Source organism: Phocoena phocoena, chromosome 2 (assembly GCF_963924675.1).
Source record: "Phocoena phocoena chromosome 2, mPhoPho1.1, whole genome shotgun sequence".
Lineage (NCBI taxonomy): Eukaryota > Metazoa > Chordata > Mammalia > Artiodactyla > Phocoenidae > Phocoena > Phocoena phocoena.
Window position 1 is genome coordinate 93,725,270 of NC_089220.1, and position 27,954 is coordinate 93,753,223.

The 27,954-nt window shown below is 41.2% G+C and overlaps 1 protein-coding gene across 1 annotated transcript; it reads right to left on the minus strand.

Annotated features, from left to right (window-relative positions):
• Positions 1–641: 641 nt before the first annotated feature.
• LOC136119371 (aromatase-like) lies at positions 642–27,074 on the minus strand. The gene is made up of 9 exons (XM_065872866.1): positions 26,703–27,074; positions 24,546–24,696; positions 18,616–18,770; positions 16,262–16,438; positions 13,194–13,308; positions 9,467–9,581; positions 8,868–9,030; positions 2,110–2,351; positions 642–890 (listed from the first exon to the last, which is right to left on the minus strand). Exons 1-9 carry the CDS (start codon positions 26,845–26,847, stop codon positions 642–644), a joined length of 1,512 nt encoding a protein of 503 aa, XP_065728938.1. The 5' UTR covers positions 26,848–27,074.
• Positions 27,075–27,954: the final 880 nt, after the last annotated feature.

The following is a 27,954-nucleotide window of genomic DNA, read 5'->3' on the forward strand; positions in this document are numbered from 1 at the left end:
CTAGAAGACATATATAATCTGGTTGAGGCATAAATTGAGAGACTGGGAAACGACAGTCTTCCATTGAACTTTTGCCACAGTTAAATCACATGAGGTTAAACAAGAGTTAATTTAACATAATTCACAGGAAAAGGCAAATGCTGAATTTGTAAGCATTTCTCCAAAGGTGTGAATATTGCAGTCCCCAACCCACCGAAAACAAAATCAAAAGCCCTTTATTCATACTAATGGGTGTGTTTAGCTCTAGGTACCCAGTGTCGGCCTGGCCTTTGTAATGGAACTGAATGCTTCTGCCCCAGTCATTACAAAGCTCCCATCTCAGGGCAGGACAGTGAGGAGTCGGGTGTGAGTCTTGCTGATGGCTTGTCTTTCCCAAAGCATGTTTTGTGGAACAGGCCTTTAGGGCTGCAGTTTCCTGCACAAATCTTGGCCTCCGTATTTTCTCCTGCAGTCTGGTTTCTGGTTTGGATGCGCTCAGATGACCGGCGTCTCCCGGCTCGCTAACACCCCACAGGAGGTAAGTGTATAAAAGGCCAGAGGCCACGGTTGTTCACGGGAGGAGGACTACCTGGCAAAGGTGGGTGGTTTCCATGTGGAATACTGTTGAGAAGTGCTCCAGGGCAGGGACTGACCAAACTTTTTTAGTGGTCGAGGCACTTGTCTGAATTTCTTGGGATGAAAATCATTCCTAGCAGGTCGCTGGTCTCATCTGGGTGCAAAGATAAGTCATTTTTCTTCTGCATCTTTTCAACACATCGACCTTGCAATGTCTGCACGTGGAAGCGTCTCAGAAGTGTGACCAGGGTGACCTTCATCATCACCATGGCAATGTATTTTCCCGCACAGGCCCGGGGCCCAAAGCCAAATGGCTGAAAGTACCTGTAAGGAACCTAGGAAAATGATCAGACAATTAGCCCGAGAAGTAAAGGCTAGAGTCATGCATATCTGTTTGATTCACCCTGAAAACACTGTGAGTCAGAATGCTCGGTTTCGGCGACTTGGCCATACTGCTCCTTCACGGAGAGGAATGACTGTAACTCAGATAAGCCTCTTTCTCCCTCCAGTTTGATTCACCCTTTGTGATACGGACACAACTTCAAACAATCCCCTGTTTTGCTTTTCATGTAGATACTCAACTAGCTCTGTGGGAAGACCATGGCTTTACTGCTGTTCTGCCAGTCATCGAGGCAAAGATTGTTTTTGTGCCAGGGCATATAACATGATGACAAGGACAAGTTTAGGCAAAGGTGTGGATTCCCTGTATATTAGTGCAAGGATCTAAATATATTTAGTTATACAGATATTTAATGGGACAACTCTGCCTGTCTCTTCCCCATTTGGACTCACATAGTGCCTGACACTTAATACACGCTCAGTAAGTTATTTTTGACCAATTGCCAACATGGCGTGGGTTGCTTATATAGAAATGGAATGAATTAGACAGCTGGTTTAACTAAGATCATATTTCCATATGCAAATGGAAAAAGGGGACACAGAGGGAACTATCAGGATAATTCAGGTTAAAAAAATCATTGCCTAGAATTGACATAATGGAGGCAGAATCTCCAGTACACCTCAGTTACAGAAAAAGAAGCAGCTGAGGCTCTTGTAAGTACAAAGTCGTATATAGAATGAGGCCTAGTGTTTGTGGGGCCATTTGAGAAACCAAAGGCCCACTGCAAAAACCAAATCTTTTCTTCTCACTTGATTTCCATCTGAAGCAGAAGTGGATTTCCTTGACTTAGATGATGCTACGGCTGAATCTACATGGTGACAAGGTGATGTTTAAATGGAAAAGTTAAGTTTAAATAGGTTGGTTAAAGAAAATTTGCCTCATTTTAAGCAAATTAAGGGCCTGAATTATTCATCTTTTGACCTATTGTGTGGCCTCCATGAAGACATTTCTGAGAGCTGGAGAGCCAGCCTCCTTGGCTTGAGGACAGACATGGTGGTCGTGTTCCAAGCTAGGGGAAATGTGTTTTCCTGGTGAGGTGTGAAGAGAATGAGTAAATAGAATGAAATACACATGGTGCAAACACAGAAACAGAGAGCACTTAAGAGGTGACATTTTCAAGAGTGGCACACTCAGTTTTAAGGAAGGGCTCTTACATTCCTGGCAAAGTTTTCAAGAGTAAATTCATTGGGCTTGGGGAAAAACTCGAGTCTATGCATTCTTCCAATATTCAGGATAATGTTAGTCCCCTTTTTCACTGGGTAGCCATCGATGACATCATCCTCTAAGGCTTTGCGCATGACCAGGTCCACGACAGGCTGGTACCGCATGCTCTCATAAATAAAGTTTTCTACCACTTTTAGTTTCTGCATATCATCAATCCTTATGTCTCTTTCACCTGTGGGATCAGATAAAAAGGACAAAGTAGGTCATGTTAGTTTCAACGTGTGATGGGCATAAAACTCATAGTTTCAGAACTGTAAATTTATAGGTCAGTTCGGTCTTGGTTGAAAAAATTTATATATATAATTGTAAAATATTTTATGTTTGGTCCACAGAGTGTCTTATGAAAATTCAGATTTGAAGTTAATTATCTTAACATCTGAGAGATTTCATACAAATGTCTGGATTTGTATAGAAATTAAAAAACAGGTTACATTGGACTCACATCCCCACATGACAATAGTTAGCTGAGGGTGGGTGGCTGATGAGCCCTTTAGAGGAACTTCCTCTCTGCAGCATCATGTAGACCTACCTAATCTGCTTCAAACATTTATTGCCACCTGTGTGGTTCTTGAGTTTTATCCCCTACTCTGAATTCTAGAAGACATTCATTCCTCCTCTAGTCAAGGGAGATGGTGAGATTAATGATGTTCACAGAAATTTTCTCTTCTGGTATCCAATGCAGTCATCTGTCAGAAAATATCACTGATAGCTACCCACCACCAGTCTCTCCCATCAGGAAACTTGCACAAGCCTCTTAGATAGCCTCATCCACCACAGGGCAGACAGCAGAAGCAAGAAGACCTACAATCCTGCAGCCTGTGGAACAAAAACCACATTCACAGAAAGATAGACAAGATGAAAAGGCAGAGGGCTATGTACCAGATGAAGGAACAAGGTAAAACCCCAGAAAAACAACTAAATGAAGTGGAGATAGGCAACCTTCCAGAAAAAGAATTCAGAATAATGATAGTGAAGATGATCCAGGACCTTGGAAAAAGAATGGAGGCAAAGATCAAGAAGATGCAAGAAATATTTAACAAAGATCTAGAAGAATTAAAGAACAAACAAACAGAGATGAACAATACAATAACTGAAATGAAAAGTACACTAGAAGGAATCAATAGCAGAATAACTGAGGCAGAAGAACGGATAAGTGACCTGGAAGACAAAATGGTGGAATTCACTGCTGCAGAACAGAATAAAGAAAATGAATGAAAAGAAATGAAGACAGCCTAAGAGACCTCTGGGACAACATTAAACACAACAACATTCGCATTATAGGGGTCCCAGAAGGAGAAGAGAGAGAGAAAGTACCCGAGAAAATATTTGAAGAGACTATAGTTGAAAACTTCCCTAACATGGGAAAGGAAATAGCCACCGAAGTCCAGTAAGTGCAGAGAGTCCCATACAGGATGCACCCAAGGAGAAGCACGCTGAGTCATATAGTAATCAAACTGGCAAAAATTAAAGACAAAGAAAAATTATTGAAAGCAGCAAGGGAAAATTGACAAATAAGCTACAAGGGAACCCCCATAAGGTTAACAGCTGATTTCTCAGCAGAAACTTTACAAGCCAGAAGGGAGTGGCATGATATACTTAAAGTGATGAGAGGGAAGAACCTACAACCAACATTACTCGACCCACAAAGGATCTCATTCAGATTCGATGGAGAAATCAAAAGCTTCACAGACAAACAAAAGCTAAGGGAATTCAGCACCACCAAACCAGCTCTAGAAAAAATGCTGAAGGAACTTCTCTAAGTGGGAAACACAAGAGAAGAAAAACGTACAAAAACAAACCCAAAACAATTAAGAAAATAGTCATAGGAACATACATATCAATAATTACCTTAAACGTGAATTGATTAAATGCTCCACCCGAAACAAACAGGGTTGCTGAATGGATAGAAAAGCAAGCCGCATATATGTGCTGTCTAAAAAGTCCCATTTCAGACCTAGGGACACAGTCAGACTGAAAGTGAGGGGATGGAAAAAGATATTCCATGCAAATGGAAATGAAATAAAGCTGCAGGAGCAATATTCATATCAGATAAAATACACTTTAAGATAAAGAATGTTACAAGAGACAAGGAAGGACACTACATAATTATCTAGGAAACAATCCAAGAAGAAGGTATGACAATTATAAATATGTATGCACCCAACATAGGAGCATCTCAATACATAAGGCAACTGCTAACAGCTATAAAATAGGAAATCGACATTAACACAATAAGAGTGGGGGACTTTAACACCTCACTTACACCAATGGACAGATCATCCAGACAAACAATTAATAAGGAAACACAAGTGTTAATTGACATAATAGACCAGATAGATTTAATTGATATTTATAGGACATTCCATCCAAAAACATCAGATTACACTTTCTCCTCAAGTGCACACAGAACATTCTCCAGGATAGGTCACATCTTGGGTCACAAATCAAGCCTCAGCAAATTTAAGAAAATTGAAATCATATCAGGCATCTTTTCTGACCACAACGCTATGTGATTAGAAATCAATTACAGGGAAAAAAAGGTAAAAAACAGAAACACATGGAGGCTAAACAGTACGTTACTAAATAACCAAGAGATCACTGAAGAAATCAAACAGGAAATCAAAAAATACCTAGAGACAAATGAAAATGAAAACAGGATGATCCAAAACCTATGGGATGCAGCAAAGCAGTTTTAGAGGAAAGTTTATAGCAATATAAGCCTACGTCAAGAAACAAGAAAAATCTCAAGTAAACAATCTAACCTTACAGCTAAAGGAACTAGAGAAAGAAGAACAAACAAAACCCAAAGTTATCAGAAGGAAAGAAATCATAAAGATCAAAGCAGAAATAAGTGAAATAGAAACAAAGAAAACAATAGCAAAGATGAATAAAACTAAAAGCTGGTTCCTTGAGAGGATAAACAAAATTGATAAACCATTAGCCAGACTCACCAAGAAAAGGAGGGAGAGGACTCAAACCAATAAAATTAGAAATGAAAAAGGAGAAGTTACAACAGACACCGCAGAAATACAAAGCATCCTAAGAGACTACTACAAGCAACTCTATGCCAATAAAATGGACAACCTGGAAGAAATGGGCAAATGCTTAGAAAGGTATAACCTTCCAAGACTGGACGAGGAAGCAATAGAAAATATGAACAGACCAATCACAAGTAATGAAATTGAAACTGTGATTAAAAATCTTCCAACAAACAAAAGTCCAGGACCAGATGGCTTCACAGATGAATTCTATTAAACATTTAGAGAAGAGCTAACACTCGTCCTTCTCAAACTCTTCCAAAAAATTGCAGAGGAAGGAACACTCCCAAACTCATTCTATGAGGGCACCATCACCCTGATACCAAAACCAGACAAAGATACTACAAAAAAATTATAGACCAATATCAATTGGTCAATATGGTACTGGCACAGAAACTGAAATATAGATCAGTGGAAGAAGATAGAAAGCCCAGAGGTAAACCCATACACCTATGGTCAAGTAATCTATGACAAAGGAGGCTAGGATATACAATGGAGAAAAGACAGTCTCTTCAATAAGTGGTGCTGGGACAACTGGACAGTTACATGTAAATGAATGAAATTAGAACAATCCTTAACACCATACAAAAAAATAAACTCAAAATATATTAAAGACCTAAATGTGAGACCGGACATTATAAAACTCCTAGAGGAAAACATAGGAAGAACACTGTTTGACATAAATCACAGCAAGATCTTTTTTGATTCACCTCCTTGGGTAACGGAAATAAAAACAGAAATAAACAAATGGGACCTAATGAAACTTAAAAGCTTTTGCACAGCAAAGGAAGCCGTAAACAAGACAAAAAGGCAACCCTCAGAATGGGAGAAAATATTTGCAAATGAATCAACGGACAAAGAATTAATCTCCAAAATATATAAACAGTTGATGCAGCTCAATATTAAAAAAACAAAGAACCTAATCCAAAAATGGGCAGAAGACCTAAACAGACATTTCTCCAAAGACATACAGATAGCTAAGAAGCACATGAAAAGCTGCTCAACATCACTGATTATTAGAGAAATGCAAATCAAAACTACAATGAGGTATCACCTCACACCAGTTAGAATGGGCATCAGCAGAGAATCTGCAAACATCGAATGCTGGAGAGAGTTTGGAGAAAATGGAACCCTCTTCCACTATTGGTGGGAATGTAAATTGATACAGCCACTATGGAGAAACAGTATGGAGGTTCCTTAAAAAACTATAAGCAGAATTACCATATGACCCAGCAATCCCAATACTGGGCATATACCCAGAGAAAACCATAATTCAAATAGGCACATGCACCCCAATGTTCATTGCAGCACTCTTTACAATAGCCAGGTCATGGAAGCAACCTAAATGCCCATCGACAGACGAATGGATAAAGAAGATGTGGTACATATATACAATGGAATATATCTCAGCCATGAAAAGGAACGAAATTGGGTCATTTGTAGAGATGTGGATGGATCTGGAGACTGTCATACAGAGTGAAGTAAGTCAAAAAGAGAAAAACCAATGTCGTATATTAACACATATATTTGGAACCTAGAAAAATGCTACAGATGAACTGGTTTGTAGGGCAGAAATTGAGACACAGATGTAGAGAAGAAACGTATGGACACCAAGGGGGGAAAGCAGTGGGGGGTGCGGGTCATGGTGTGATGGATTGGGATTGACATGTATACACTGATGTGTATGAAATGGATGACTAATAAAAACCTTCTGTATAAAAAAGTAAAGAAAAATTTTTTAAAAAGATAAAAATATCACTGTTAGTCTCTCCTCCTCATCTCATCAAGGACAACCTGGGTGGTAAAGTGGCAAGAACGCCCTCTCTCCACCACAACAAATGGGGTGCCTCATCAGCTCCAGGTGAGCTGGGGCTTGATGGACACCTCCATGTCTCAGCTTGGCTCGACACTGGTCAGAGAGGCTTGGATTACTCTCAGAATTGGCAAAACTTCAAAGCATCCTGAAATGGGCTACTGTTTTTGCAGAATGAAAGTCAACCCAGGGTCCTGAGGCAGCTCTGTCTCCTGTACAGTTAGGTTATTCAGGAGTGGTCTCACTTGGTTAGAGAACTTTAGCAACATAGCCCCTCACATACTGCTTTTCGAACACAGTAAGAGTCTAATGGGTGTATTTATCTGTGGTGGGGAGTTAGAGGGCAGATGATGGAGAAGGTAACAAAAGGCATACTTTTAGAAGTAAATACCAGTCCTGTGGGTCTAGGGGGAACAAGTATACATGTACTAGTGGTTGTCCCAGTTCTATCTTTCAAGAGGACTGTCGTGTCAGGGGGATATCAAGGGGCACAAGAACTTTTCACGTCTCAAGGAAATTGTATTAAAGGTTTATGATCTCAAGAGCAGTTTCCCCTGTGTTGCCTGTACCCCCATCATTCTGTGACTCTCCCTCACTCCACTGAGCTTGTTTCTTGAATTCTCTTTTTCTCACGAGACTGAGAGCCCAGGTCTGCAGGGATGGCACTGGCTTGTTCACCGCAGTGCCCTTGCACCTGGCACAGAACCCATAACCTGAAAAGGGTGCTTGAGAAAACATTCCAGAATTTGAAACCCGGATGTCATTCTGGCTCCTTGCTATCTACCTTCCCAGGCAGTGGCCCTCCTATGGCAACGCATCTGCAGAACCCTTTCACATATTTAATCCGTGTATGAAATTTCCCCTTGTCATCTGTTTCAAGCAACACTCAAATGGTTTTAAAGATAAATAAGATAAAAAGCTTAAAAAATACATGGTGCCTTTTAACAACAAAATAGGTTGTTTCACAGAGACCTGTAAAGTCAAGAAAGAAAAATCTATATCATTACTGATACCTCTTCGCATATGTCTGAAATGTGTTCCTAAAGAGATTACTTATGTGAAGCATACTCCAAATAAGGCATTCTGTTTTCTCCAGAAAGCAATTCTGACTTCTTCTGAACGTGGCAGTGTCTCCAGGGAAGGGTGGGGATATCCGAAGCAGTGGCAGAGTGATGCTGAAGCAATGGCAGAGCAGGGAGGGGACAGAGAGGGGAAGAGCTGAGCAGGGACCTGGAGGCTCTCCTGCAGAGGAGGAGGAGAGGGTGGGGGAGGGAAACTGATCGCTCCCCTGCCTCTGCTATCATCACCCTTTCCTCCTCCCTCTGCCACCACCTGGAAGAACGGGCTGCTTGAAACCCAGAAACACTGCAGAAAATGATAGCCATTTCCCTGGGTGGACCCTCAAAAGCCTTTTGTCACTGATAAGGTAGCAAATCCTTGTGGATGATCCCATGTTTTTTTACACACAGACAAATAGAACCGCATATATGTGTTTATGTGCCCATCAAAAAAGACCTTGAAGAATACACATCAAAATATTAACAGTGATTCCCCCTGGGGAATGGGAAGGAGAGTGGAAGGGATCCGGAAATAATACTTTCTGCTTTATACATCTCTCTATTATTTGGATTTTTTTTCCAGCCAGCATGTATATTTTTTTATATTAGAAAAACACAGAAACCTGTTTGGCATAATGAAAATACGACACATTGACTTGCTCTGTTGTTCTCTGGGTGGATTCTAATAAAGATTTGGACATAAGATTCTTAGGACCTAGAAGCTGATATTCAGAAGGAATTGTTTTCTAATCTCTATTATTTGCTTGATAAATTCTTACCAACAACAGTCTGGATTTCCTTCATTATTGCCTCTTCAACTAGGGGGTGCTTTGCAATGAGAAACAGCATGAAAAACACAGAGACGGACATGGTGTCCGGTGCTGCGATCAGCATTTCCAATACGCACTGGTTCACATTCTCTCTTGTCAGGTCACCACGTTTCTGAACAGTTGAAAGCGGGGAGAAACATTGGCAACGTGAATGAACGGTTCAGAACAGGAGGGGAGGTGGCACTCAAGGATTAATAACCTCAACAAAATGAAATCATAGAAATTATGTGTCTCTGGGTCTGATGATGGACATTTGCATTAACGATCTTCATCTCAAAGCTGAAGGACTGAACGAAATATCTATGTGTTTAGTGTCTTTGGATTTCCCAGTTTTCCTATTTTTATTGTGCAGAAACACAGAAGTTTCAGTCTTAAAGTTCAAACTTACCTGACTGTCTAATAGGGGGCTATTGGATTGGGCATTATAGAGATACTGGAGCATATAGTCAAAGCAGAAACATGCAACAATTAACAGGAGAGAATTTTTAGACACTGATACAGTCATACATGTATGTTGTGTGGGAATTAGGGTCAGTTCAGGTCTGTACCTCAGCCAAAATCAACTCAGTGGTGAAATCCAGTGAGTCTTCCAGTTTCTCTGCTACAGAAATCCTGTGTCTTTTTTTTTCTACCAGAATTTCCATTTCTTCTTTCAGCTCCTCGCTGGAAAAAACAGTGTAAATATTATCTACTTGTACACAGATACGATATCTAGATAAATGGATTTGTTTGCCATGTTTAAAAATAAAATGATCTGCTTTAGTGGAAGCCATTAGTGCTCATGAATAACTGAATTTATACTTAATTCTTCACAAATATTCTTAAATTACATACACATTATATCATGTTAAGGAACCAGAGTTAGCCCATGTATCTCGGCAGTGGTAGCAAAATCAAGGCTGTAACTGTAGTTAAGGGTTGAAAACTGGTACCAAATGGCTAAATCCAATTATGTTTTCTGCTATTTGATTGGGCCAGCACAGTGCTTAAGTTAAACATCAAAAACCAAAGCCAGTGAATGCCTTTAGTGGGAGCATGTACTCTCCAGTCTCCCACGGGCACCTCCATTTCCTGTGTCTTACATCCACCCAGCCCACTTTTATCTGCATAGTCTCGAAGACAATTGAGTTTGAGGTTCCTCTTCTACACAGGCAGGAAGTATTTTTCCTGATATTTATCTCATACCTTGCAGTTTCTGCCTCATAGTAACACTAAGTAAATATTTGTTGAACGAATGACTGTCTGCATCAATATACATACGCCTTTTGACAGTGTGCAGGAGGGAAAAACACCTTCGACAAAGGGTCAGGTTCTGGTCCAGGTTGTTGTCGTCCCACGTAACCTAGTTTAAGTCTCTGAGTCTTAATGTCTCTTTTAAAGTGAAGGGATCACGCTAGATGAACAATAAGGCCACCTTGAGATCTCAATTCTGTTATCTTTGACTTTGTCTTTAAGTGTATGCATTCACATATAATTGTATTGTTCCCCAATCTCAGGGAACAGCATCCTGTATTATGTTAAATGTACAGTAAATCTTTCTTTCAAATTCTTGTTGACACAGTTGCCTACACGCTTAAATACTCTGTTGACCTAAATAGCCTCTATGTTTACTTCAGTTCAACAGGAAAAGTAACAGAGGATTCTTTAAGATACCTCCTATCTTCAGAAGTTTTTTGGGGGGGCATCTCAAGGAAGATATTTAAACATTCTGAGAGATATTCTTCAGGGTAGTATTTTCATTGTGTCATTCTAAATAAGGATGCCTACTATTGTTTATCTCTGTAAGTATGCTTTATAGGTGCGCGCACAAACATACACACACACTCACCATTCCAGACATACAGCAGGGATATATTCACGTTTATTCATTTACCTACCCATCCATTTGTTCAGCAAATATTTGTTGAGTATCTCCTACATTTATTCAATAGTGGGCTAGAATGCTCATAGCATTCCTACCTAAGCAGTGGCTCCCAAATGGCCTGGGATGTATTGAAATGCCCCTAGACTTTGAATTCCTAGAGAATTTCTTGATGGAGCTGCATCCACTTCTAAGCATCTCCTTCCTCCCTGGGCCAGAGTCAAGGGCCTGTGAATATCCACTGGGATTCCTCCTATTCAGGTTAAAATTTGCTTCTGCTTAAATGTATGTATTTGAATTTGTATGTCATTAAAAACTAGGAGAATTGAGTTAAATGTCAGTTTACAGGAAATAAGTCTCTGACTTACAAATTATATTGCAAGAATTCCTCTGTTTGTACGAAAATAATGGTGGCTAGGTTCCTAGTCTAGGCCACAAACACTTATGTATTCTGAGACTGAAAAGCCTACATTTGACAAAACAAAAAGTAGAAAACAGTACTGTGCTAATATTGGGAATTCAAAGAGGGAAAAATATAAAATTGAATAAATAGGGATGGAAGTAGATGTCCCAGAAACCTTTACATAAATATATTTTTTTAAATATTGGTATGAAAGACAAATTCTATATGATCTCTCTTATATGTGGGATCTTAAAAAAACAATAACAAAAGGAGAAATCCCAACCTCAGTTTTACAGGAAGAGATTGGTGATTGCCATGAGTGCTAGGGGTAGGTTGGGTGTGAAATGGGTGAAGGGGGTCAAAGGTACAAACTTCCTTCCAGTTATATGATCAATAAATCATGGGGATGTAATGTACAGCATGATGACTACAGTTAATATACAGTATTGCATATTTAAAAGTTGCTAAGAGAGTAGATCTTAAAAGTTCTCATCACAAGGAAAAAGTTTTGTAACTATGTATGGTAAAAGGTGTTAACTAGATTAATTGTGATGAACATTTCTCAATATATTCAAATATTGAATCAGGCTGTACACCTGAAACTAACATAATGTTATATGTCAGTTACGCCTCAAAAAAAGTATGGGCATTATTGCAAAGGAATGCAGGGGAAGGAGATTAAAAGATTTCTTTAGGTTTTTACTGCTCTAGATCAGAGGAGATAGTACATAGTGAACTAACCATTGGTAAATTTATATAGAGAGGGAATGTTGTTGAGATAATTTTAAAGAAGCCAAAGAGAAACTGTTATACAGTCTCATGCAGTAAGTTTCTATGGGCCTGCTGACCATACTGAAGCTAAACTAATGACCAAGTTTAACTGCGGACCAATAAGACTCTTGAGACGACCACAAATTCTGACAGCAGTGAAGAGATGAACCATTTATCTTATTGATTCAAGTCACAATAAGAAATGTTTAAAGGACCAGGTGTCCAAATCATCCACCTAATACTCATCATCTGCTTGAAATACATAAAGCAACATCAAGCTGACGCCCTGGAGACTAATATTACTGAATTTCAAAACACGCAAACAGGATGAAGTTAGCTCTTCAAACAACTTTGGGAAATTGTAGGGATGGAGAATTTAAGATAGTCAGGGACATCTGGGAAAGATATGAACAGAGGGGTGGGGAAAACTAACATGTTTATTGCCTACTATGTGTCATGCTTTGTGCTGATTGCCCTTCACAGAGGATCTCATTAACCTGTATTGCCACCACGGAGGGTATGTTATATTTTACTTTGAAGAACTTCCCAAGGACATTTGGTTACTAAGTGGTAGAGATAGGATACAAACCAGGTCTGTCTACCTCTAGATCTCCTGTGCTTTCCACTGGTGGTTAGAGGTGGCATGTATACTGGCTGGCTACTTATACTCTGAAAACCATTGATTATCCAGTAGGTCATTGGGCATTTGTCTAGTCTTCTGCTAGACTAGTCTGAGATAAAAGCAAAGCCATTTAATGACAGTTTTAGGATCCCCCAAGATATAAGATGCATAACTAAACAAACAACACATTTTATAAAAGTTAATCATGAAAAAATTCTCTTGTAACTACTGTCAATTCTGACAAATTGAATTAAGTTAAATTCATTCAGAAGCAACACAACAATAAAATGATTTATTTTTCCAGACATGCAAAGAGAATTTTGACTAATGATAAGGATAGGTTCAGCCAACCCTTCTCTTCAACTCAAAACACACAGCAGTGTCCTAGTTACAGAGATGGAGCTCTCAGCCTCAAAACTGCCCTGGGCCTAAGTCTTCCTTTCCTCTGTGGTCTGGCCACATGCTGCCGAATTGCTGTTAAGAAGTGCTTCACCGGCAACTTAACAGCTCCCTTGCGGTCCGGAGAGGAGAAAGCTTGCTGAAGAGGCCAGCAGTAACTAAGACACAACACGGATCAATCCAATCTCAGCAATAAATATTCCAAAATATGTTACTTACACAGACTTTTCATACTTTCTGCGTAGCCAAGAAATCTTAAAGAAGATGTCTGGTTTGAGAAGGAGAGCTTGCCATGCATCAAAATAACCCTGGATTTTAACCACGATGGCCCTTTCTGGAAAAACAGAAAAAGATCAGAACAGATGAGCAAAAATGTGAGCCCAATAATGGTACACTGCTCAGAGAAAATCCCCTGTAGACTCTCCTACCATCTGGGACTCTAAGCAGATCAAGGTTCCACCTTCACTGGGTGTTTCAGCCAGGGGAATGCCACTAAACAAATCAACATTAATTTATTCTGCTTGGCATCTAAATTGGCCACGTTAACCAGAGATTTGCCAGTTTTCAAGTTTGTACTAGAGACACAGCCTAGAATCTCACACGCTTCTCCATGGCTGAGCCTCCAACTCCCTTCTGTTTACCTGACCGTTTGAAATGAGAAGTAATTAATGCTGTTATGGCCTCAATTCTGGTGCCTGGAAAGGCAAAAAGCCTCCCCACTCTGTTGTTTATATTTCGGTTCAGAGGGTGGAATCCATCTTGGAATCTTCAGTGCCTTGTCCTGAGTCTTGTGCACAGTCAGATCTTAACGGATGTTCTTGAATTAAATTGAATACTAGAAAAAAGAAAACCCCTGTTTTTTTCAAATTATACACAAGAGAAGGGAAGAGACATGAAGATGCAGAAACTGCAGTTCATAGAAATGAAGAAGCTTGCCCAACATCATACAGCCAGAGTGGCAGGAAGTCCCTAGGCTGGAGCTCGATTCTGTCTGACCTCAGGGCCATGTCCTTTCCTCTTCGGTGCACTGAGTCCCTCAGGCCAAATGAGAGTTTAACAAGAACCCGGTGAGCAGAGGGAAATACACATAAGTCTGTATGGGTTATGAAGGTTCTTAGACCGCAATCTGCATCCATAAGTTAACAGAGAGCTGTACAATTCCCTTTACTTGATCCCTCCTAAGAATCAAAGCTAGTGGGGAACCAAAGAGCAGGGACTTCTGAGATAGGTACCTGTCATATCTTAGGAGAGATGTACGTGGAACAGGCCAACAGGACTTTCAGAGTCCCTGTGTGAAAGGGGATAAGGCAAGAGGCTGTGACTTTCAGAGTGAATGGGGCTCCCATCCTAATGTCAATCAGATGGGGTTCCTATGACTCTGGTAAGGAATCATTAAAGAGCCGGGGAGATGAGGCGAGGAGAGTGGAGCAGAGAAAGGGAGGGCTTATTGCTTGTCTGCTTGTCCAAATGTGGTCAATCAGGGAGCAGGTGTGATAGCTCAGCTGGTTTGGGCAAGTGTGAAACTCGTGCCTTGTTCTTGTGCCTGTGATGTTCTTCCTTCAGATCTGCACGTGGCTCATCGTCACACTTCATCTGGGCTATTTTCAGACATCCTCTCCACAGAGGCCTTCCTGACCACCCTTTCTCTCCACAAGAGCTTCAGCCTCCCACTGACCTCCCCCTTCACTTTCTAGCCCTTTGCTCTGCCTTTTTTTTTTTTGCGGTACGCGGGCCTCTCACTGCTGTGGCCTCTGCCATTGCGGAGCACAGGCTCCAGATGCGCAGGCTCAGCGCCCATGGCTCACGGGCCCAGCCACTCCGTGGAATGTGGGATCCTCCCGGACCGGGGCACAAACACGTGTCCCGTGCATCAGCAGGCGGACTCTCAACTACTGCGCCACCCGGGAAGCCCTGTTTTTTTAAGGCACTTATTATAGCGTAATATATTACTAGATAGTTAGTTGTTTACTGTCCATATACCCACTAGGATGTAAACTCTTTGAAGGCAAGGACTTCGTCTTGTCCAACTGGTCTATCCCCAGAACCTAAGTCTGGCATAAAATAGGCAATCAATAAATATTAGTTGAATGAATGTATGAATCAATGAGCATTGCTAGAAATCAAGTCAGGAGAAATTACGTTAAGCTGACAGCAGCAGAATGGAATGAATCCACATGATTAATGTTTGGTCTTTTGTTGGCGATAGAGTTGCATGTATGTGTTTAATATTTGTTTCTGTAATATAGTGAGGAAAGCAGTTTCTTAAGTGAGACATCTTGCCAGGATTGTTATAAATGCTAAGTGACAAAGTTTATGTGAAGCAACTTTTTATACTGCTTGGCACATAGTAGATACTAAATTTATGTTAGTTATCATCATCATTTCCAGCAGCTTCAGTACCCTTATCATCATATAGAATCAAAATTTTCATACTTAGTGGCTTTGAGGGAGAGGTGTGCATGTACATTTATGTGTGTGTGTAGATATATGGAATGTGTCTATATGTTTGTGTGTGTATATATATAACTATACATACATATATACACATATATATGTCTATATCATGCCCAAAAGAATGGTTGGTAATGGTTAAATACATAGGTTTGGTGGTAGGATATATTTATGACCAAATCAAATGATCACATCTGTTAAGTTTCAGCTGTGGGTAGAATCCTATTTTCTAGAGCAATGAAGAGAGATACAAAAGAAATAGAAGATGGCCCCTGCTGTGGATATTTATGACCTTATAAGTGAACAAGGCAGACATACCAGGAAAAATATTTGGGAATACTTAGAAGGGTTTAAAGAAGAGCAGTATGCAAAAGAACATATCTTTGCTTGAGTCCGTTATCCTTCTTCTCATGCCCTGTTTAATACAGGGCTGAATGTCAAGTCATAAGAATGAAAATTTCAGGGCTTCCCTGGTGGCGCAATGGTTGGGAGTCCGCCTGCCAGTGCAGGGGATGCGGGTTTGAGCCCTGGTCCGGGAGGATCCCACATGTCGCGGAGCGGCTGGGCAGGTGCGCCGCAGCTGCTGAGCCTGCGCTCTGGACTCCACGGGCCACAACTGCTGAAGGCCGCCTGCCACGGCTGCTGAGGCTTCCGTGCCTGGGGTCCGTGCTCTGCAGCAGGAGAGGCCACAGCAATGGGAAGCCCATACACCACAATGAAGAGTGGCCCCTGCTTGCCACGGCTAGAGGAAGCCTGCGCACAGCAACGAAGACCCAACACAGCCAAAAAAAAAAAAAAAGTAAATATATTTTTTAAAGAAGTGAAAATTTCAGTACCGTCCAAGGGGATCCCCAGGAAGAGCTTGTTAGAGGTGTCCAGCATGATGCACTGCACGAGGGTCAACACATCCACATAGCCCGACTCGTTGCGGACCTCCTCCAGCCTGTCCAGATGCTTGGTGATGGAATCAGCACAGACGGTCACCGTGCGCACCAGGCCGGGGCCAGACAAAGCTGAAGGGTACACGTCAGAGTGAGCCGCCTCTAACTCCAGGGCACACAAACTATCAGGCAATTTTGGCTTTTTATGTTTGGAGCTTAACTGATGACAAATTTTTATTCAATAAATGGGTGGAAATTTTCATATTCTTTTCATTTTTCTATATTCTACTATTGTCTACTAGAAAGTATCACTTTTATGATTAAAAATGAATGAATGAATGAATGACAAATCTTTTTAAAACAAATGATTCACAATTAAACTTTTATTCTACCTATGACAAATCATTTGTGAGATTGCAAATGAAACATTTAGTATTTGTGATCATAAATTACAAATCAGTAATTTTCTATATTATGTACATTTCTCTCTAAAGAAGGTTTGGATTTCACTTGGGTGATATTTTATGTTTCAATGAGTGGCAGAATATTGCTACAGAAGTATTCAAATTGGATCTTACTTTTTAGATCTAAGGTGCTTCCTGTTTAATTGTAGTTCATATGTGTAAAGTCCTAGTCTTATAAATTACCAAATGTACCCTTAATTTTGGTTTCTCTTCAAACTACATCCAGATTAATTGTACTCAATCAATGTCATAACAACAAAACAAAACTTTGTTGGTTGAACAGTCTTCTTCACAGGACTGGGAACACTGGGGACAGTGATAACCTATTAGCATTGTACTTCAAGTCCATAGTACAGGGTGGCCCTCGATACATATTTGTCAAAAGGAAGAATGAATGAATGAATAGATGAATGAATGAATGAAACCAGGTAGAGTGAACTGGCTCTGATCTCTCTCTTTCTTGGCTCCTGACCATCTGAGCATCTAGTGGTCCTAATGGTAGGTGGTCTAACATGAGTTTAACTCTTAAAGTCCTCCTTTCTCTGTTTGTTCAAGGTTGCTCTAAGCTTTCTTTAGGAGTAGTCTCTCTTTTTTATGTCTTTTTTATTCAGACTTGCTGTTAAAGTCAGAGCCCTCAAACAAAGTAAATCAGCTGTGCTGCAGAAGCCCCTGAAGGCACACTTTGCAAATAAGAAAGGAAACTTGGTGAGTGGTCCTAGAGTCTAAGCATTTCCACCCATGTATAAAAAGGAGGTTTGGGTTGGCAGCATACGTTCTGACTTTTGGAGGGACCTGGAGGTATGAAAGGCCAGGATGCTGTTTCCTGGGTGACTGTCACAATCACAAGTGAGATAAATGATTCCTCAATGAATCAGTCCTTTGCATGGAAGGGTTGGCTTTGTTTATCACTCCCAGACTGATGTATGATTTGCCTCTACGTTCAAGAGCTTGAAACCACATTTCAAATGTATAAAAGGAGTGGGGAGCCTTTAGAACTTGGAAAAGGCAAGGAAACACTTTCTCCCTAGAGGCTCCAGAAAGGAACACAGCCTTGCCAGTGCCTTGATTTTAGCCCCGTGAGACCCATGTCAGACTTTTGACCCATAAAACTGTAAGATAATGAATGGAAGCCAAAGGCTTCCATTCCAGCAGCATATATAGTAAAGGGGGAAACCACCAGATAAGGAGGTTTGTAATCCAGTCTCTGCTCCTCCATACCTGGCTATGTTGCCTGGAGGAAAAATCACAAGCTCTCTAGAAATGTACTCCTTAAGTATAAAACTCAGAGTCTGGATGAAATGACATATACAACTCTTCTCAATTCTAAAATTCTGTAATTTATTTGCAAATTGCTATTTTAAGATATCTGGGATGTCAGCCAATGATTCAGCAAACATGTTGGTTACGCTAAATCAACTATATGGCTGACATACTAAATTCTTAACTGAAGTGATCTTAAGTATATAGGGTGCCAATTCTCCTTCACATTCATGAAATTGTTTGTGGGTCAACAAGAAGGACAGAGTTTGTGTTGGGTGAATATGTAGGCTCTGGAATTGTATCCTGTGCTACCATTTGCTGTTGGTGGAAACTTGGGCAAGCTATTTAAACTCTTTATGCCTCAGTTTTCTCAGTTGTAAAATGGAGGTGATAAGGGTATTTAACACATGGGGTTGCTGTGGGATTAAAGTTATCAAGGGCTTAAACAGTGCCTACTACATAATACATGTATAATGAATGATAGCTCTTACTGCTTCAAAACTGTGAAGCAGCAGAAGTTAAAAATGATTTCAAGAAGGCATATTCATAGACAAAAGAGCAGAATATAGCCAGACATCTGAATACCTTTCATAAAGTAAGTTCTAACAGCTTTCCAGAGGACTGGATTATTATTAAATATGACGCCTTTCTCATGCATGCCAATGCTCTGCAACCCAAGTTTGCTGCCGAATCGGGCTGTGTAGTGACTGTGCTTCATTACGTGGAACACGCTTGAGGACCTGCAGAGAAAGCAAACCTTGGGGTTACTTGTTGAGGGTCAGGAGAACTCAGTGTGATGAGTTTGCCTACCAGGTGGCTCTCATACCAAATGCCTGGTGATCTAAATGCAATGCATAATTTCTAGTATTCAGATTAAATAAGCACTTGTGTTAGCACAAGAACTTCCTTCTCCAGTTGAAACATTTCTACTGCTAGCTCTCTGTTTGAGCATCACTAAAGATCAACACACACACGCGCACACACACACACACACACACACACACACACACACACACAGAGTTATTCGTTATTTCCCCTTATCTAACTCCAAGTCACTAAAATACTCCCCATTACTGTTGTCAGAGCTACAAGGCTGTAAGAAACTGAACCCTCCACACCACCATATTCCTGAGAGCCTCCAGCCTCCAAGCAGTCCCTCTCTAGACAGTGCTCCCCATGCAGAAGTGAGCCTCATAATCGGAAGTTGCTGGAATACCTGAAGTCTTATCTCTTTAGTTTGGAAGCAGCAGTTCTGCCTTGTACCACCCGTCCCCCAGAGGCCCTAATCAGGCCTGGCCCCTCCAGGGGAGTATCATTATAGGACTGAAGGACATCTCCTGGGCATCTCTGGCCCTGGGCTTGGCTGGCTGGGCTGGCCTGGAAGGCTCTCTGTGGTGGTGACAGCAGCTGTCTTGGGGCTCTGCGTCCATCATGATTCATCAAGGTCTCCAGGGTCGCAGAGTTCTCCCAGGACATAGGACACGCTGAGCCATTAGATAGCCCTTGCTGTGGCAACCCTGGGACCTTGCCAGGAACCCAGGCTTCCTTGAACTTCCTGGTTCCTTTTCCACTGCTCTGCCCTCTATTCCCACCCCCAGGCCTGGCTCTTAAGGCCTGAGCTGGGTCTTCAGAGCAACTAGGAAGGAGCAGGCAGTCCCTCCCCACCCATGTCCTCCTTCAGGTCTTGCTTCCTGCCCCAAATCCTACTCTGATTGGGGCACGATAAGGCAATGAGCATTATAACATGTTGTAAAATCCTAGCTGAAGACGTCATGGGGCCTCCATGTGTGAGGAGAATATTGTCTTCTTAGGACAGTGGTACAGAATTCTTCTGCAGAGAGACTCACTTTGTTGAGAAGATGTTTTATTAAGATTGATTATAAATTAGGCTATGGCATTGGAAGTATAAATTGATCATTTAAATAACATTTGAGAGCATAAAGGGTAAATGGATAGTTAGTCTCTTCAGGATAAAAGGTGGGGTGGCTTTATGTCTTCTCTTGTATTTTCAATACGCAAATCCAGATATTTCAGTTTGTATTCCAGGGAATTAATTTGACTGATACATAGATAAAATTTTGTCCTGTATATGACATCATGCTATAGAAGGGACTGAAATTCTTATTAACTAATAGACTGCAGAATTCTAGCTATTCGTACCATCCCCTAAATCACTCTATAATCAAAGCAGCAAGTAATTTGTATACTCTTTACTCACAAACTCAGATCTACAAATTTTAAGTGATTAGTTGACAAACAGAATACTATTTTTCTGCTCTGACCTGTAGAGCTTTTGGGTATATCATAAAACACATTGGTCTGTCCATATGTTTTGAGGAATTACTGGTCAATTAAAAACTTCAACCCAAATGTTAGTTAATAAAGAGCGAACGATTAAGTCAGTTGTCCTTTAGGGGGCGCCAACATCTCAGTTATCCTGAGACAGAGGCTCTGACTTGGCAAAAAACAAAGTAGGGAAGACAGAAGTGATACACACAGCAAGCAAAGTGTCACCAAGGATGAGCAGTTTAAAATAAGGTCACTTATCAAAAGTAGGCTGGCTTTATCTAACTGGAGTAAATCAGGAAAATGAAGAAGGGAAGGTTGGTGATGAACTAGGGATGCCAGCCCAGAGCTCCCCTGATATTCAGGAGAACACTAGAGATCTCCTTCCCACAATGCAGGCTGGCCTGTAACACCAGGTGAGGGAGATGTTACATTGACTGACTGACTGACTGACTGGCTGGGAGAGTGAGGACTTCTTACCACCGAGGAGAGACAGTGTGGGTCCCCAACCTCAGAAGGGACAGTGGGTAGTATAAGATGCCTGATCCCTGGGGTAATTATTCTTCTTGAAACATGACTGAAGTCAAAAGACATCCCCAAAGATGGCAAACCTAACGTCTCTTCAAAATGAAAAGTAGCCAGGAAGTAAGCCCTTAGGTAGTAAAGAAAAAGCCACCCTCCCGTTCTGAGTTTAAAGAACTCACACACCTGTGGTCAGGTTCAAGATTGATGAGTACTAGAAATAGGGGGGAGACAATCAATGGAATATTTGGTACCAAACATTTAAAAACACGTGCCTTGTGTAGACCTGTTCTGTGCCTGTGACTTGTACTCCATCAATCCTACCACATTTTCCCTGTCCTTTGGCCTCTAATATCCTTACCCAGGTTTGATACTGAGGTCACTGCAAGAGAAAAAGAATCTTTGTAACAGAGAGGTCTGAGTGTAACCACCCTAAGCTGACCAAATTTAGTATCTCTAATATGGGAACACCTTCCCTGGTCTCTTGATGTGATGCAATGTGAAGTGTGTAGGACTAACAGGAACGTATTATTACACAACAATTAACCTGAATCGAATAGAGCCTATAGACCTAGTGTTCAGTTTATAAGCAATACTGGGAATAGAAGAATATGTTCAATGACACCATAATGAGATACTGAGAGAGATTTGGAATGTGGGACATCCTGTAAGACAACTGATGTGGTCTTTTCAGAAGGTCAAGGTCTTGGGGAAAAAGTGGGGAGGACTGCTCTTCTAACTTTCCTGTTCATTTGAACTTTTCATACTAGAAAGTTGGAAAACTATTTTCTTGTCGATCATTAGAGTCTCTCCCTTCCATGCATCCTCAAGTCCCTTGACCCTCTGCTTACTTTGTCCTAGTTGCCTGGTAAAACCTCAACCCTGGCTAAATCCGACTCTCAGTTTAGCTTACTCTGTGCTTGCACCTGGCAGTTGAATGGGGCCAGGGAAAAAACCATACATGCACATGGACACACACACACACACACACACACACACACAGGCAGGTCTCAGTTCAATTCAAGTGAGCCCTTAGTGCAGCTGGCAATTCTACTACATTTCCCAAGTCCAGTCACTCTCTCGCTTTCCTGGATGACTGTTATATCCTGTCTCCTCTGTCCCCCAGTGTTGTACTTCTCACCTTTATTTCAACTACAGACTTCATTTCCTATTTTGTTGAGAAAACAGAAGCAACTGGAACCTCTGCAAGTTCAACCACCAGGATCAGTGCCCATATATTCAGCCTTCCCTCCTGTTACTGTGGATGAACTTGCGTGTCCCTTTTCAAGGCCACGTCCACTTGTTACCTGGGCCCCCTTGTCATCTCACCTGGCACACTCCTTTTGTGTGCTGCATCAACACTTTCGCTGTAACTCATCATTTCCATCAAAACACACATGTCATAATATCTTGTATCTTAACAAATAAAAGCTCCTTGGACCAAACATCCCTTTCAGCTCTGTTCCATTTCTCTGCCTCCTTTATGGCAAACTCCTGGAAAGAGTGTCTGTACCTGCTGCCTCCAATTCTCTCCCCATTCTCTACAGTGGTCAGACTTTTGCTCCCAGCACTCCATAGAAACTGCCCTTATCAAGGTCACTCATGACCTCCCTGGTGCTAAATGCAATGCTCACATCTCTGTCCAGTCATGTGGCACTATCTGGAGAGTTGACAATTCCATCCTCCCTGACACGGATTCTCGCCTGGCTTTCAGACCTCCACACTCTCCTGGTTTTCCCTTCTCTATGTGGTTGTCCTTCTCAGCTTCCTTTGCTAGTTTCTGACTACAGTCGAAGGTCTGAATGGTTAGAACTTCCTTCTTAATATCCTATTCAGCAGTACTAGGCAAGTCAAGTCAAAATATCTGAAATGGAATCCTGATTTCTCCCCATCCCGAAGTTGCTCCACCCACCTCATCTTCTATATAGCCCATATCTACCTGATAATGGTGTGGACAACCATCCTGGGTTTCCCAGCTTAAAAATCCCACAACGTGGGAAATCCTCTGGTTCCAAGTAAACCAAGACAGTTGTTCACCCTACTGATAATACTATGTTTTAGCCTTTTATTGTTGGTATATTAATACTGCAACAATATATTCCTCTACAAGGGTAGGGATTTGGGAGTGATTTGTTCATGATACCTGTTGTACATAATAAGTTCTCAATAAATATTTATTTAATGAATGAATGGAGAGCCAATAATTTCTATGATAGTTTAGGGTCATCCAGTGCTTAGTATAGAGTAAATTCTAATAAATAAATGTACGTTTACAGAACAAAAGAATGAATTTCCTATAAATTCAGAAATGACTAAAACAGGTATACAAATTCTATAACCTTAATTGTTTGTTAATTGCTAACATATGGCCAAATATCATCCTAACTATCATGTTAAATGTCAGTTCCTCTTTATGGATGCTATTCACATTCTATTTTTGATATTGCTGGCAAATACTAACATATACACATGACATATAGTGTCATGCATAACTTCTGTAGAACCTCAATAATTTAGCGCATCTCTGCCTGGGGAATCATGCATACTTTATCTACAGGTGATCAGATGGATCTCTCCCCATAGCCCCCAGTTGCTCAGGCAGAGTCGTGGCAGCACTGGTGCCTGAATCCCCACCCCATCGTGCTCCAAAGTTCTGCAGCCCCCCACTTCAGAACTAAGCTGCTAGGAAAAGTTGGCCCATAATCTCTACACAGGTGTAATAACTACAGACGTCAAAATTTTCAGAAGAGAAAATACCTGGCATATTATTCAAAGAAAAAGAGCTTTCTGACATCCAGTGGGGTCTTTTTAAGAGGTATGGGTAGTTCTGGAAGGACCTGAAGAGCAGGCAAGGGAAGATGGGGACAAACATGTCCTATTCCTGTGGGGAGCTCATCCCTTAAGAAAATTGAGCGGCTGGGAGGCAATTAAGGAGAACACAGAGACTCCAACCAGAGAAAAGCCTGTGAGGACAGGAAAGGGAAAGAACTGGGCAAACTGGGGGAAGGGCAGAGTGAGTTTTGTCATGTTCTCAGCATGAATCAGCACCTGACCCTGTCAGGGTCGCTAAGGTCACTTTCCTAATTAAAACAGCAGTTGCCAGATGCTACCTGTACTGTAACAAGGATCCTATTCCAGCAACTGGTCAGGATTCCTGGGAATTTATCTGGTGATCTAAGTACCTAGTGTCTAAGAGCAATTTCTGTCCTGGTCCTCTGGTCCTTTCTCATGTGCTTCATTCTTCCCTCCATGTCTAGTCTTTCACTCCCAGTACCTGAACTACACTTAAGGGTAAGAAAATTAGACAGAACCCCTCCAACCTGCTTAGGTGTTTCCCCAGGGAAAGCCCCTCTACTCTGGAAGCTTCTTACCTTTTTTCCTCCTCAAGCTCTGTAGCACGTTGCAATCATTTGGGGGCCTCTAAACACTACGGATGCCCAGGTCCCTCCTTCCCAGGAGACTGTAAAAGTTGGGTTTGTGGCCTGGGCAGTGGGGTTTTGAACAGCTCCTAGGTTACTTTAATATGCAGCCAGGGTGAGAAGCACTGTCCTAGATCCTGAGCTGCAGGCATCATCCTTCATTTAAAAAGTAGTAAAAACACATCTTTAGCAACAGACATCAAGATATCGAAATAAGTTTGTTTAGTTTTTAATATGAAAATTCCAGCCTTGATTTTTAAATATGTCCCCGATTATTAACAGACTTACTTGCTAATAATGAGGGTTTCCTCTCCATATATCCAGACTCTCACGAATTCACCATACGTCTTGTTGTAGTAATTGCAGGCACTGCCATTCCCCATCCAGAGGAACCTGCAGTAGGAAATGAGGGGTCCAATTCCCAGAAAGTAGCCAGGACCTAGGAAAGTCATCAGATCACAGTCAGTATTTCTGCAACACCAAAAAGAGCAATTGCTTTAAATTAACTGCTATTCTTGTTCTTTTGATCTGGATGTCCTTTTGTATCTTCTGATGTATATAGGTGAATCACACAGACAAAATGATTAAAACAACAACACAAGTTAACATGATGCTCTTCACAGCTCCATGAGTAAAAAGTAGTCCAGAGTCTACACCACTCCCGTTCCATTTGGTCTCAAGCATTTCAGTCTGAACGGACTGAAATAGGTGTCTACTCTATTCTTGCTGTGTTAAATGGTGTCAATGAGTTTCAAATATAAGTCAATCTGTCCCTCTCGTAACAGGCACGAAAATCAGGACAAGTGACAAGCTGACAGGTCTGTCTGGCTGCCTAGTTTTGTCTGAAAACTTTGGGTTTGAAAGCACCAGTCAATGGAATGGGTGGGTTTGGATTAGTCTGTGGTTTGGGTGTCATCTTTTTAACTGTGAGAAACACGGTCTGCAAAGACAATGCCCCAACAAAGAGCATGCATTTCTTTTTTATTTCCTTCAAAAAGGATTTGGTTTAAGAAGAGAATCTTAAGCTAAATCTCATTAGCCGAAATAAAGCTAAGCACTGAGGAATGAGGCAGTGTGTCTGATCTGTGTCTAGACCAGAGTCTGAGTCCAGTGATGTGGTTTTAGTGAAGAGCCATGGCCCTTACACCTTTGCTGACGTAGGCAATGACAGAATTGTGAGGAGTGTGAATCTGGTGAGCAGCCAGGGGAGTTGCTGTTGCTTGTATCAGAGAACAAACTTGGTAGCTTGATTTTAGTGGTGGTGGTGAAAAGTTCGTCAGAAGCTTGTTTGGAGTGGTTTTACGAGTTTTATTGTAAAGTTATACCATTTCTGTATCTTACTCCTTTAATTCCATTCTGTCAGTGAAATAGTCCTGGAGCCAAAACTCACACAACTGTCTGAGACAGTACAGTGCTGATAATTTAGATAATCTAAGTTTTGGGGTGAATCATTTAAATTGGATGTTTAAACCCAAATCTGGCAAACAAGGTTTATTCCTTAACTTTGAAGTAGCTGGGTTAATGTGGAAAGGATTATCAGGGTATTCTTTTTGCCCTTAGTGGAAAGTCTTTGTTAATGTCTATATAACCAAAACAAATTTGGGAGTCTTGGGGTCAAGGGGTCTTAATCTTAGGATTGTTCTAATAACATTATATGTACATGATTGACTTACAGAATTTTTTATGGGACTGGGGACACATGCCTGCCGTGAGGAATTTTCCAAGAAACTACAAAGCCGTCTGATATTTCTGGGAGTTCTGAGTTAATCTGATAGTGTAGAGTGGTGTTGTTTCTACTGGGATTATCTGGATAATTATATTATACTCTGCTTTTGATTGATCCACAGAGCTTGTGGAAGATTTTTTTAGATTTTCAAGGGAACTATAGTGATCCCCATTTTTCATCCACTGTCCAGGTCCCATCTACCCCTTGTGGTGGCACCAACATCACCACCATGCCCAAAAATAAAAAAAAATAAAGAATGAGATAAAGAGAAGGAATAGGTTCAAGAAAGGGAGAGGGCAGAGGACATGGATGAGGCAAAGTGGGAGGGAGACAGAAAGGAGTACAGAAAGCATTCCAGAGACATTTTCACCTTTATACCAAAATTGGAATGAATTTAAATTAAAAAAATCCAAAACCTGGAATATTACCTTGTTCCACCCCATCTTAAATTTACTTTAAAGGATACTTTTGCCAAGTCTATTTTACCGAAACAAAATGCAGACTGGAAGGGATTATCTAAGATTTTTTTAATGCTTTCATTTAACATATGCAGATAATTGGTAGAAAAATGTTCACCTGAATTCATTTGCTAATATGCCTTGGGCTTCAGCCATCGCCTCAGGTTTACTCTTCGCTGTTTTGCAAATTTCCTTTACCCTCATGGTCAAAAAGCCCAAGGAAACACTCTCCTTAGATACAGAACTAAATGACTGTGTTACCTGGTATTGAGGATGTGTTTTTATTATTCCAAACCAAGAGAAGAAAGCCAGTGAGCAGCAGGATTGCAATGCTGGCAACAGGCGCAACTTCGGTCACCATGCTGGTGATGTTATAATGCACTGAGTTCAGCACTTCCAAAACCATCTTGTGTTGCTTGATCTCAGGGGAAGCAATTTAAAGTCCTGTGGAAATCAGAGTGGCAGAAAAATTAGAGAATGCCCAAAGGTACATCTAGGACTCCTGTTGCTTCAGAGGATGCTGTACTGTAGAGATGGGTGCTTTGTTTTATAATATGATTGGACATTTAGACAAGACAGATTTGTAGTTACAAGTCAAAACAAGCAAGCTCAAGAGAGATCTTTTGGCTTGAAGTGCAGCATTTTTGACCTTGGTAGAGTCTCAGTTTTGTTTAGACACTTGGTCTGATAGAACCTTATCATCTTGCCCTTGAACAGGTAGAGTGACTGAATTCTCAACTGAGAGCCAAATTTCTTACCAAAATACATGAAAATGAAGCTCATTCCAGAGTTGGAGTCATTCTGTGACTTCATCAGCACCTGGTTTAGGCAATCTTTTCGTCTGGAGGCCAAATCAATTTTTTTTTTTTTTTTTAAAAAGCAATCCCTCACCCCCTTCCTGTTCAAAATTACTTCCCCCAAAGAGTAAGGTTTTCCAGTAAGAAGGAAAACTTCTAACTTCTCACTGTCTTCATCCATTCTTCTTCTGACTTTTTGACCATCTCTATGACCATAACCTTAAACTCTTTATCATGTAGGTTGCTTATCTCCACTTCACTTAGTTCTTCTTTTGGGGTTTTATCTTATTCCTTCATTTGGAACGTATTTCTCTGGTGCCTCATTTTGCCTAATTCACCATTTTTATTCCTGTATATTTGGTAGGTTGGTTTTGTTTTCAATCTTGGAAAAGTGGCCTTATGAGCAAATGTCCTATGGGGCCCATCAGTGCACTCCCCTCTGGTCACCCAAGCAATAAGCTTTAGTGGTGCCCTCGGTGTGAACTGTGTGGGTCTGTCTGTTGTGGCAGGCTGACTACTGTAGGCGTGGTGGTTGGTGTAGCTGCACCTGTGTCAGGTGGGTTGCCAGGCCCTGCCTTGGGCATAGGCTACCCCCTGTAGGTGGGCAGGGCTGTGTCATGAAATGATTGGCTACAGAGCCCTGGGAAAGGGGGTTCTTGGGCTAATGCTGGTCTAGTGGTGGGCAAAGCTTCGTCTCAGGGTGGCCAGCAGTAGGT